General features: G+C 47.1%; 1 protein-coding gene across 1 annotated transcript in view; it reads right to left on the reverse strand.

Moving 5' to 3' along the window:
* Nucleotides 1-3700: 3700 nt before the first annotated feature.
* The window catches only part of stx1b (syntaxin 1B), a 48941-nt gene continuing 39523 nt past the window's right edge, over nt 3701-13118 (reverse strand). The window contains exons 7-10 of the mRNA XM_004556498.5: nt 12588-12661; nt 11283-11420; nt 11076-11186; nt 3701-10922 (exon numbers count right to left, since the gene is read on the reverse strand). Coding sequence (XP_004556555.1) covers nt 10842-10922; nt 11076-11186; nt 11283-11420; nt 12588-12661 — 404 coding nt within the window. The 3' untranslated portion in view covers nt 3701-10841. The remainder of the gene's footprint in view (nt 10923-11075; nt 11187-11282; nt 11421-12587; nt 12662-13118) is intronic.

The following is a 13118-nucleotide window of genomic DNA, read 5'->3' on the forward strand; positions in this document are numbered from 1 at the left end:
ACACATTGTAAAAAAAATAAAAACCAAGTAGGGAAAAAGTTCTATTTTTTACCTGTTTAGTGAATCACTTTCATAACTTTAAATGCAAATATAAACTGTAAATTTTATTAACTTATGCACACATGTTGTAAACAATAAAGTTATATGAAACTATTTACCCTGATTTGCAGCCACCCTATCATTTATATAACCATTTTAAACTAAAACGAGAGAACAATCAGGTGTCACAGTTAAGATGATACTCAAATTATTCAAGTTAGTCGACAGAGGAGAGCACCACAGGCCTGACAGCAGGAGGTGCATCACTCAGCGTTTATGCTGCAATCCGTCTTTGGTGGCTTTTTGGCAGCAACTGTGATAGTGTTGTTCTGACACACACAACAAAACAAAAACTACACACTAACTACACACTCCAAACACGCTACACATCACAAAACTCGCTCTCAGCGCCATCATTCCCAAAACGTTTCTCTGTTCCTACCAAATAATTAAATCCCACATTGTTCCGTATCATTTTTATTGGTCGACATGTTTACACTTTTCCACTAGTAAGAAAAGGTGGTACGTGATTTGGAGGTGTGGCATGTTGTTTGACCCCAGAGGGTTAATAACACTCACCTTCATTTCATTTCCACAGTGTAACAACTAGAAATCTGCAAATGCCCACAGTGTTGATTCAAAATGTGCTCTGGGACAATCACAGGCATCGGTTGCTACTGACAACAAGAAATAAAGGTATGGGCTGAACCATTTTTTAGTGGTGTTGTAATATATTCAGTTTTAGAATTTATATTCAGTGCTAACTGTAGCTAAGCTCAAAGTGTTAATGCTAGCTTATGTTAATAAACTTAATTGTGATAAGCAAAGCACAAAGGGTGGCAAGAGATTATTTTAGGGTGGCACATGCCACCCCTGTAGATCCGCCCCTGGCAGACGCATAAAAACGTGAACTAAAATGTAAAACATTGAGCTGCATGTTTAAAGCCGGACTTTTATATAAAACTAAATTATTTACGAACAACTGATGTTATAAAACCTATACACGAGAGCTCGAGATCAGCTGTCCCCCAAACCAGGGCTGGACTGGGACAAAAAATCGGCCCGGGCATTTTGACTAGAGACCGGCCCACCAAAAATGTGACGTCATTCAGGGGTAAAACCACAAAGGATTCTGGGAACTTGTGGCAAGAGGTACTAGCGCATGCAGGCTTTCAATTGAACTCAGTTACACAGCGATAAAAAGAAACACAAAAAAATGGCAAGAAGCTGTTGTATTATTACTGCAATAGCCGGTGTTGTGCCAAAAAGCGATTGTCTGCCAAAAACTGATTGCTCGTATTTAAATTGCTATAAGTAACTTGTTGGGCTATAATATGTGAAACATATGTCAAATGCATCCCTCATGGATGACATAAAGTCATCTCTCCATCTCCATCTCCAGCTCTTTTATTTCTCTCTCTCGCTCCATCTCTCTCTGCTGCTCTTCTGTCTCCTGTCACGGACTTCTCCACTTTAGATGATAAATCAGCTGGTGCAACATGTAAGGATTGGCACAATTTGTTAAGATTTTGAGGAGTTTGAGAAACTAACCTTAAGCATAAAATAAAATTTGCTATCGGTTAACTTCATAGCACCCGCCCAGCAGTATATAAACTCCGTCATGCTAGCTAGTAGCAGTACCAGTTATTCTAAGCGCCTGTAAAAAGTCAGCACAACAAAAACAAACTCCAACTAAACTTGGTTTATATCTGACACAGACAGCAGGTCATAACTTCTTACCTGAAGTTCAGTTCCTCTGCCACTATGACCGGCGGCCGCCTCGGGTCTCTCCTCCTCTTGCCTCCCCTTTCCCTTATCCACCTGCTGGCCTCCACCACTTGCTGATGTTGCTAAATCTGTGGAAGCTATGCCATAGCTACCGCCAAACAATTCAGTTATTTTTACACATTTGGCAGCGTCTGCCTGAAGGGCTTGTTTCCTTTTGGCCCTAATTTTTTCTGCACCTCCTTTCCTTTTTTTGTTCTCCATTTTCTTTAGTTCGTCTATAAGATTGCTAAACAAGGGGGAGGGTGCATCCGACCTCCTTGGCTGTAATTGGTCCAGCCCAGAGTCGATCATGACCAATTGGCCAATCCAACACCTTTCATTATTTATACCCTGCCAAAAAAAAAAATCCAAAAAAAAGAAAAATCGATCGGCCCATAAAAACAAAAAATCGCCAGCGGCCCACCGGGCAAATGCCCGGTATGCCCGATGGCCAGTCCAGCTATGCCCCAAACCAACCAAGCCAAAGATGTTTCCTCCATTTCAGCTTCTCTGCAGTGGAAATCTGTAGATTCAGTTCTCTGCTGATGACTGCGGATCAAGAACGCACATATCAAACGCGTCATTTCATTAGCTGCACTGTGCTAGTACCAGATTGGACTCCGCTGTTCTTTCAGTGGAGTCTAAACAACATGAAGAATTAATCTTTATGCTCAGATTCAGCTGCTGAGATTTGGCTCCATGTTGATGTGACATCATCGTGAAATCATCACACAGCTGCTGCATCCATGGTGACAATCTCCTGATCCTCCACATCCCATACCTGCTCTGTCGGACTGATCTGTGACTGAGTGCAATGAACTCATCGTCATTTTCATGAAATCACTCTGAGATGATCTGAGCTTTGAAACAGGGAATCCCAGAAAGCTGATTCTGTTCATCTGGACGTTTTCAGAGGGAGAAACATCGTCATCATCAGGTGACGTCTTCAGTCTCAGCTGACTGCAGGTTTCAATCTTATAAACAGGACATTTGCACAATGACTGAAACCAGCCCACTGAAGGAACAATGGGCTGTGAGGTCAGTTTATGATCATTAATATGCAAATTTTCATGACCACTGATCAATAACCATGAGTCCCATTCACAGAGTTGGGGAATGGCTGCAATCACAGCATTGTAAGATGGTGACAGATGTACCCTTAGGCCCCTCCTCGATTCAGAGATGGTCTTTCCCTTTTCACGTAAATGGCCTCCTTGACTCCGCCCTCAAACCAGCGTTCCTCCCTGTCCAGGATGTTACATCCTCATCACTGAAAGAGTGTCCACTGGCCTGTAGGTGTGAACAGACTGCAGAGTCCTGGCCTGACGAGGTGGCTCTGCTGTGTTGTAGCCAGAGGTTGTTTGGTTTCCCTGATGTATAAATCCTGGTAATCCTCCTGCACTTGACAAATGTCCAGCTGGAATAACCACATTTACTCAGGGCCTTCTTGATGGTGTCCCCCATGTTTCTACCTGTAGTACTGACCCATGTAGCCTCAGTGTCCTGTTCTTAATGACAGTGTGACACTGGTGTGGTCTTCTGCTGCTTGAAGGCTCAGAGATGCTCTTCTGCACATTGATTGAGGGTTTAGTTAACTGCCTGTTGCCTACCTATCAGCTGAAAGTGGTCAACAACCACGTGCCACCTTCAAGGTCTTTGAAATCACGTTTCTTCCTCACTCTGAGGCTCAGCTTCATCACGTCCACATACCTGAATGCACGTGCTGCCGCCCTGTGTTTGGATGATTAGACGTTGGTGAGCAGCTGAACAGGTGCAGCCGACATGCAGGTACTTTCCCAGTAAACGAAGCCTTTAAATGCTCACACCTGCAGCCAGGTGAGTGCGAGAGATTAAACAGAGACAAAGCAATAAAGATCCGGAGACGCTGCGAGGGTACACTGAACAATCCTTTTCTTTATTCTTTTTTGTTATCATTTCAATATGTCTGTCAGGGTTTGTTTTTTTTTAAGTTTTTATTTTAAATTAAAATTTTGACACACTTATAAAAGACAGCATCTGCATAGAGTTGTCATCTTAAAGATCCATGAAGAGAGAGAGAGAGAGAGAGAGAGAGAGAGGAGGGGGAGAGCGAGAGAGGGCGGAGGGGGCAGGAGAGAGGAGGGAGTGGGCAAGGGGTGAGGAGGTGGGGGGAATACTGGCACGTCACATGAACTAAACAGAACAGCCAACAGCAGTACAAGAGAGGGGGGAGGACGGGGGAGGCGGGGGCTGGAGGGGGCAGGGTCGGGGGGGAATGTTTTCTTTCTGGAGGGGGGAGAGGGTTGGGGTGGTGAGGTGGAGTGGGGGGGGGGACAGATCGCTTTTACATTACGCTACGCACACATACACACACAAAAAAAACGGGACACAAGTTGCATTTCCGGCCAAAGTTGCGCGCGGCGCCCCTGTCCTCTCTCTTATTCAGCGCTTTGCTTTTTTCTGACCTCAGGGCTCCGCCTCCACCTGCCGTCCCCCTCCCCCGAGATAGCTTTGTTCCTCACTCATCCCACGCCCTAAAAATCAGGTGGGGTTCACGCTTCTGCTGTCGCAATTACAGCGTCTGAAGTTCCCGTGCCATGGCCAACGCCTCTGCATGATAAAGACAAGCCCTTGTTTCTCTGAATATTGCACGCTTCGTCAGGTTAGGCCTGTGTGAGGCTAGAGAGCGGGCCTGAAACCAGGTGGTGGCGCTGGTGGCCGTGGCGTGGAGGTGACGCTGAGCCGTCACACCAGGTGAAACCACAGGAAGTGGACCGCTTCACCTGCGTGTTGTCTGGAGCTGAGACCTCCTCCAGGAACTCGTGAGGACTAAACGATGGAAAAGCCACGCAGAAGGAAGACTGCGGCGGCAGACCGAAGGTCATCTAACCATCTGAGACGACGATTCTTCTACTAAGATGGACGACTCCATTAACGTGCCGAGTCTCGGTTCTGACGGGCGTAAGCAACCTGGCACCGTAACACCAAGCCACTTTCGCCAGTCAGATTGTTTACAGTGCAGCAGGATGATATTGGATATGGCTAAGTGCTGGCAGGTTGAGTCTGTTCTTTTAGACCTAGGCTCAGGCTAAACTCTGGGGAAGCAGTCAGGTAAAGAGGCGGAGCTTTCGGTGTGTCGTTTGGCGAGCTTGCTTCAGCTGAGATTGAACAGGACGGCGAGAGAGGGAGAGTTTAAAACTGCTAACTTGGCTTCCAAAGTGACGTGCAGGTGTGGCCTGGAAAGCCCTGAAGGCGGGCTTAATTTTCCTAATATGGAGGGAAGCACTTTCATCAGAGGAGCCAGTGGGTGGAGCCTCTGGACCTGGGGTAACAGATGGAGGCGTGGCTGCATTTGTGCCGCAAAAACCTGTGTGGTGTTTTCATTCGCTCCTTCAGAAAGAAACTAAGAGACACGGGCACTCAAAGGGACGGCGGCACCGCTCAGCGGGCGTCCTGCTACTAAAAACACCGCCGTGCCTTCTCCATCCACAGGTGGGCGCAGACACAGCTTCTGAACTGAGCGTGTGCAGACGCGACAATAGGAAGCCAAGTTTCTCCTAGTCTCTGCTGTCGCAACTCAGCTGCACGGTACAAACAGAGGGGGCGCCACAGCAAGGGCGGGCGAAAGAGGACAGAGGCCGGCCTACGTGCAGACTTTGACGGGAATAGATATCTCAGTAGATTTATACATAGACATGCAAGTCATTTTTTCTCTCTTTGAAGTTATTTACAATAATTACATAACACAAAGAATCCAGTTTCAGTTTGACAAAATTGCGAGCATTCAATATTCAATATGACTACTATTATTATGATAACATAACTCCTTTGTACTTCTTTAAATCATTGCTATTATAGAATCGTCATCACCTCCATTTTTAAAGTTGATTCGATCACGTTGTGTGAAGCCGTTCGGTCTCCCTCCGGGTTTTTGCAAATGTTTACTGCATCTTAATTTGTCTGTTTGGTAATAATCATAGTAATAACAACAGTAATAATGAGGATAACGATGTTATTTCAGTGTCTTTCCTACTTGTTATGGCAGGGGTGATTGTGGGCGTGGTCTGTCTCTATTGCCCCTCCCCTAACCCCTCCCACCCCTCCCACTAGAGAACATAAACACTGTTTAAAGTGAATACTGTCGGAGAGCAACGGGACGAGCGCGAGCGCCAAATAAAGAACACTGAACATGTTTGTGATGTCATCACCCAGAGCGGGGCGCCGAGCACGTTTTGGTTTTTCACAATAGTTTCAGGAAGACAAAAATCAGCGTGGAGGCGGCTTAACTGCGCCACAGCGGAGGAGCGACGAAGCGGCAAAGACAGACGCCGCTGTGCTCACGAGTCAGCGTGCAGAAATAACCGCAGAGCGCTGGAACGCGACTCCCAAGTCAGGGTCGGCCCACACCGCATTACTCCCACACGGGCTAACGGCTAATGGCGTCTTGCGTGTCGCGCTCAAACTCTCTTCACGTGATTTTTTCCAGCGTTGTGCGCCCGCTCTGTCAGAAATGGAAACAACAGAAAGGCTGAACGGCGGCGAACATCCAGATGTGACTCAGATTTATGTTTGTTTGTATTTTTGTTGCGTACACATGTGATGTCACACGACTGCAGTCGGCCTCTCGCACAGGAAGAATGCTCGCTGGAGGATCTGAGATCAACCTTTGACCAAATCTGCTGATGTTTAACTTTCTCTCTCCGGCTGTTCGGAGGTATGTGGGGGGCGTGGCCTGTAACCCTGCAGAGGAGCGTTGATCCTGCAGCGTGAAGACGCAAACCAACTGGGACTCACTTCACGGATGTGTCATGTTTTCAGTTCGGACTCTGAAGGTGGAGGGAGAGAGGCGGGTCGGTCTGATTGATGGCAGTGGAGGGGGTGGGGCTTTTCTATTTGTATATTTATTCTCTGTTTGTAAACTCGACTCGCGTTGTGCTCTTTGAGATTAGCGGCGAACATTTGGAGGGGAGGGCGGAAATGCTTTGGTCTGAATCGAATCAACGCCACGGCGGTAACAGTGATCATGGCGTCTGCAAGCTTCTCTCCTCGCTTCTGTCGCAATCTAAAAAAAAAAAAAAGTGGAATTTTGAAACCTGCTGCAACCCGCCCACCTGCGATTGGACGCTTCGCACACTGAAACACACTCGTGCTGCTTCAACACGCACACGCACACACACAAATGCAACAGTGGAAGCGAACACGCAGACATCGGGAGGTGACGGAGGCGTCCGAACCCGGCGGGAGGGCTGGAGTTCGTGGGATGGGAATTTAACCTTTCACATTTATTTAAACATCACACCGGTCTCTGAAGAAAACATCGTAAAAATGACGCGTCACAAACGAAAGTAACTGTGAAGTGTTTCCATAGAAACCAAACGGGGTCTGATTGGCGGTAAAGTGCACGACGTGAAGGGTGAGGCGGGGAGGTGGGGTACAAAAAACACCATCATGCAAACTCCACAACGCTTTTGCATGCCTTTTTTATTACCATTATTATAAGTAGTACACACAGTGGGATGGGCGGGGTCTGCAGGGCGAAGGGAGGGGGCAGACTCCGACCCTCTGCGCCATCTTTTTGTACAACCAAACATCTACAGCACGACAGGAAGAGACGAGAGGACGGGGCGGGCAGACGTGCCGACGACCATTTGAACCTTCACTTAGCCGAATCTCCAACTGTTGCCTGCGTGGGTTTCGTGAGGTTTTGTCCATGTTTTCGAGAGGATGGCGGCGGGACCCGACAAGTGACCGCCACGCAGGAGCGGGAACTTTACAGAAAACAAACACTCACACATGGCAAAATCAGTGTCAACAAGCTGGCTGGTGCTATGACGGCATCCTCGCATCCACCACAATCACCAACCCGAGACTGCCGCGACGACTGCGACGCCGCCTGGACAACCGTCAACCGCTCGAACGAACAAAGAACGATGAACGAAGCAGCCAATGGGGACGTGGGTTTAGGTTCTCTAAATGTCCGAGGGAGTCGTGGGACATGTAAACGCAGGTAAAACAAGCACACTGGTTCATATTGAATTGACAGCTCTACATGTGAAAACACCTAAAACCAGAATGGAACGAATGGGCAGAGAGAAAAGTGCGAGATCGACCTACATCTACAGACACGGCACATGACCACACATCTGCTGGGCTCTTTGGAGGAGTCGGGGCGGGGACGGTGCCTGCGAAGCTTTGGTGAACGCGCGTTATGTTTTGGTTTTGGGAAGCCAAGAATGAAACAAAGCCTAACAATCGTCTACACGGCACCACAGACATCTAAAGCTAATGCTAGCTACTGTGATGGGTAAGAAAACACGTTTTCCACAAAACAACATCCGCTTTCCAACGCTCGAGCTGGCTGAGGAGGACACACGACTGTCAAACGAAAGCTAATGTCAGCTTCCTGTCGGCAGGTCTCTACAGAGCAAGGAAGCAAAAAACAGCTTTGACTTGTTATGAAAGGCGGCATGTTCTGTTTTTTAAAGCCCTGTCTCTGAAAAGCTTCAAATAATACATTTCTCAGGAAACATGAAACAAAAACTATAAGTCAGGGACGTCGGAAACCCGATCAGGGTCCAGCTAAAAGATCCAGAGCAGAACAGGTGAAACCAGAGAAGACGCCGTCAAACAAAACTAATCGTGAGCACTGAGCAGGAGGGGACCGTGAGGTTTTAAGGTGGTATTTGGTCGTCCAGCGAGGCCTCAACAGAAGCAGGTGAACCTCCGTATCACAGAGCCTGAGCGTAGACGACCCTTCCTCTTCAACGCCGCGGTCCTACATGTTAGCGCAGGCGGTGGCGCGATCTTCAACACAGCACGCAGTCCTGAGATAGGCTGTTTGCTGCGTCACATTTCTATTTTAATCAGCAGTCGCTGTAAGGAGTGACAGTCCTGCAGACGTTCAGCTAACCGCTAATGCAACAAATTCTACTCCACATTTTCAGCCGCCTTTGTCCTGATGCCAGTCTGGACAGAAACGTCTTTAATGTTTAAAAAAGGAAGAAAACTGATGACCCATCTGTAACGAGCAGCTTCTACATAATCTACACGAAACACAAGCTAACGCTACAGCATGCTATAAGCGACGCAGTCACTGGTTTGATATGTAACACGGGGAATTCGCGAGTTAGGGGCGAGTGTCCAGTGTGTCTGCATGAAAAGTTAAACATGGAGTTCATGCATGAGCTGCTGCTGCATTTAATGTACCGCGGAATTTGGAAATCAGCACTGGGAATGACATCCGAGCCATCAACGTTCCCGCAGGTTTGCTTTACTGCTTTTCCACAGAGAACGTAAAAGCAGACGAAGGCGTTCAGAACTGATTTGAACTCATGAACAACGTCATATTAATCAGAAACTTCCCAGGTTAATGAAACTGGAAATTCCAAGTTCCCGGTTGCAATTGAATGCAGCATATGTTGGGAATTTATATGAATGTATGCGTGTCACATGTTCCACCTTCCACAGAGAAAATCCACCAATAGGAACACCTTCTGCTGGTCAGTAGCACCTGTGCAACTCATGCGCTCACACAGCGTGGATGAAAAATCGCACACACACACGCACGCACACTCGGGGCTGCAGGTAGGATCTGGGCGAATGCTTTAAAACGTACAGACTAAACATTAACAGCTAAATCGTGTCAGGCCGATACGTCACGGGACGCGTCACACGCACCAAAACAGCAGCACCACGGAAACAACGAAGCAACAAACGTTCCCCATCAAGAAACGGGAAAGCAACGATATCACCGCGACACTCAGGTAACCAGGGCAACCAGCGCTTCTTAGTGTTGTAGTTACATTTGTTTTTCTTCTTTACTTTTTAATGCGTTCTCTTCATTTTTTAGGATCTTCCGGAAGAACAGCTGTGACAGCTTCGAGATGACGACCGCGGACCTGATCAGATCACCGAAATGCCCAATCCTCATTGGCTGTCCCAGTGACGGGGAGGCGTGGTTTTCTAAACTGCATAGACTGACTCTTGCTCGTCCGAACCCTCCTTCCCCATCGTTCACCTGTCAGTCAAACGTCACGGTCTTTTCTGCCGCCGGCCAATCAAATTCAGCCTGACAACCAGAGGCCCTCCCCGGCTCTTTGGTTGGATAGGTGTGACGAAAAGGGGAGGTTCTTGCCGCGGACACTCCTCCCTCCCCCGAACTCAGAGGGAAGCGTGTCACGGTCAACGTCCTTGATGCGTCCTAAATAACGTGTGGCAGGCCGGGCTTCGCCAGGTTAAGCTAATTTCATTGGCTGACTGAGGTGAACGCCAGGAGTGAGCAACCAATGAGAGGTGGTCTAAAGAGGCAGCGGTGAAACCCCTCCTAGCAACAAGGGGGCGGAGCGTGTTCTGCCAAAGCCGGAGGGTGCTCGTTCTGCAGGCTGACATTCCGGAACCTTCGGCTGCTTGTTCCCGTCTGCGCTCTGGAACAGAAAGTATTCCAGGGCGCAGCTCAGGAACGCTCCAGGGTTCCAGAATGTGATAGAAACATGTTCTCTCTCTTTTTTTTGGGCTTTTATTTTGTTATCTGAGCTCGTTCCCAAAGGCGCTAAGCTCCGGAGCCTCGACGGGCAGAACTCCCACCCGGCAGCCGTCGCCGTCACTGTCCTCGGAGACTCCGGAAAAACGAAAGAAACTTTTAAAAAATAAGAAAAGAGGCAAAACAAGCAAACAAACAAGTAAATGCCATATTATAGGTCATCAGTTTTTACAGGTAGCTAACCCACGTGTTGCTTCATGTTCAATACATTTACATGTACATCTGTAATAAATAGGTTTATCTGTACCCTCTTTTGTATATGTAGTGTAGTCAGTCAGCTATGATGTCATGGTGTTTTCTCGTGGTTTTTTCTTGTTTTTTGAACCCCACCCGAACCCGTGGTGTTTCCTCTTATCTGTGATTGGGTCGTTATCTCTTCCTAGCTGATTGGTTATCTGTCTTGCATTTGTGTTTCAAGTTTTTGTGTCGTCGTTGGTGTTTCTTTTCTCTGCTGGCTGTCGGTCGGACGGTCGGTCAGTCGGTGTTCGGTCGTCACGGCAGCAGGTGGCGGAGCGCGTTACATGCCCAGCGTGCCACCGATGGACGACGCCAGGACCACGCCGAGGATGACACAGCAGATGATGATCATGATCTTCTTCTGCGGGGCGACGACAGAAAACAGAGCGGTGGTTAAAGATGTCAAAAGTCTTAACACCTGGATGTAGCGTCCAGCAGGGGGCAACTCTGAGCGCACAAAATTACACATCATCTCGCTCATAACACAAATGGGGGCTCATCCGGGATTCCTTACCTTGCGAGCCTGGCTCTGGTATTTGACGGCCTTCTTGGTGTCGGAGACGGCTCGCTCCACGTAGTCGACGGAGTGCTCCACGTTGTACTCGATTCTGTCAATCATCTCGCCCTAAAAAAACACACGGGAGGCAGAATTTAACTTGAACCGCCCCATGGCAGCCCTTTGACGGGCTGCATGAATTTCCTGTTGCATCACGGGACGCACCTGGCTCTCGACCAGCATGGCCATGTCGACGAACATGTCGTGCAGCTCACGGATGCTGTTTTCCAGCTTGATGATCTCAGTGTGCCGGGTCTCGATCTCGTTCAGGGCCTGCTTCGTCATCTGAGAGTCCATTTTGATCTGCGAGGCAGGTTCACACAGGTCACAACTCTGAGCAGCGATGGAGTAATTGTGATTTTTTCCACCACTCTGATTTGCTTGTTCTTTTGTTTGTTTTTAATTTTCTCTCCATATTTATTGTCATCAGATTTTTTATATCAGTGAAGTCGTACAAATGAAGTCAAGAATCGAAGATCTTCTACTCTTCTCATGTTTTCATTTATAGAAGTTATTAAACTGGTTCTATTTAGAAAAAAATGCATAAATGTTTTTAAAGATTAAATTAAATTAAAATTACATTTTATATTAATTTCAATACAATTAAAAATCTCTTGACAATATTTCAAATCAATCTTTCAAATTAAAATCATATCAACCATTTTTTGTGAAAAAATTGAGCATAAAGTATTTTTCAGCTGCTTTTCGATGGATAAGTAAAACTAATAGGATCTTCCTTTCAGATGGTTTTATTGTGGAAAAAGTGCAACTATGTGAAATATTTTTAGACTCTCTTTTGGTTCTTCTTGAGGGAAACTCTAAACTTTGATTCAAATTAAACCTTTTCAGTGCTAAAGTCTGTGCCTGCTGAATTCCTGAAAGGCTTTTAATTTGAAATTTTTGAGCTGTACTGAAGTATGTCAACTTGCAGTTAAATAGAAAGCAGAGCTGAAGTACCTTGGGAGGGTGAAAGCAGTTTAAATCTTTCGATTTAATTCATACTAAATGAAAGATTTTAGCAGTTAAACCTTCTAACAGCACATGCTGGATACAGCTGTGACCTCTGACCTCCAGTCCTTTCAGAATGACTTACCTTTTTGCTGTAACCGAACAACTGCTGTCAGTCTGTTTCTTCCTGAGCTCCTCTGGTGTCCCAGTCACTATACTGTGACGTCACAACCAGACGAGCTCAGTGCTGATTGGCAGCTCAGTGTTCAGTTACAGTCACCAGCAAACATGGGAGCTTTTAATTTGAAGGAGCAGGAATAGCATGACACAACTCCTTCAAATTAAAAACCTCTGCAGCTCCCATCATACCCCTCCCCCTCCGTCCCCTTTCTGTCATGTGACAGTGGCCGTGTTCGCTTGATGTCTCAGCGCACCTCGTGGCCGTTCTGCATCCCAGACACTTGCCGGGATGCAGAACGGCACAGGTAACGTAAGCCGGGTGGGCTCAGGTGCGTTGCTTACATCATCAGTGAAGATGGCCAGCTTGCCACTCTCCAACATGTCCTCGAGCTCCTCGTTGGTAGTGGTTCTTCCAGCTGCAGAGAGAGAACACAGAGCAACACAGTTAGAGTCGCACAGCATCGCAGCGAGAAAACGACGAATCAGGAAAAGAAGCTGACAGAAAATGAGGTTTTGCTAAACACACCAACAGAGACACATAATCGAACAGCTGATGGCACTCAGTCACTTGAGAGTTAAACTGAATCCAGCCCGATGTTAAACAGTAAAGCTGGGACGCTGTTCTTGGACACGTTATCTTACACGCCTGAACACGATCCAACAGGAAATCTGTATGAACATAACTAATACAAGCTCTTTGGTCATGTGCTTGGTATAAACCCACAGCCGAGAGACTAAACTTACGTAGAATTAAAAAATAATCAAGGCCAGAGTTTTGGCTCATGATGAAAACGTTAATATGTTCCATGTTTTCACAGTGGCCATGTGTCCACAAACTTTTGGCCACACAGGGTAAGTCTGGCAGCTGTGTGA

This window comes from Maylandia zebra, linkage group LG4 (assembly GCF_041146795.1).
Source record: "Maylandia zebra isolate NMK-2024a linkage group LG4, Mzebra_GT3a, whole genome shotgun sequence".
NCBI lineage: Eukaryota > Metazoa > Chordata > Actinopteri > Cichliformes > Cichlidae > Maylandia > Maylandia zebra.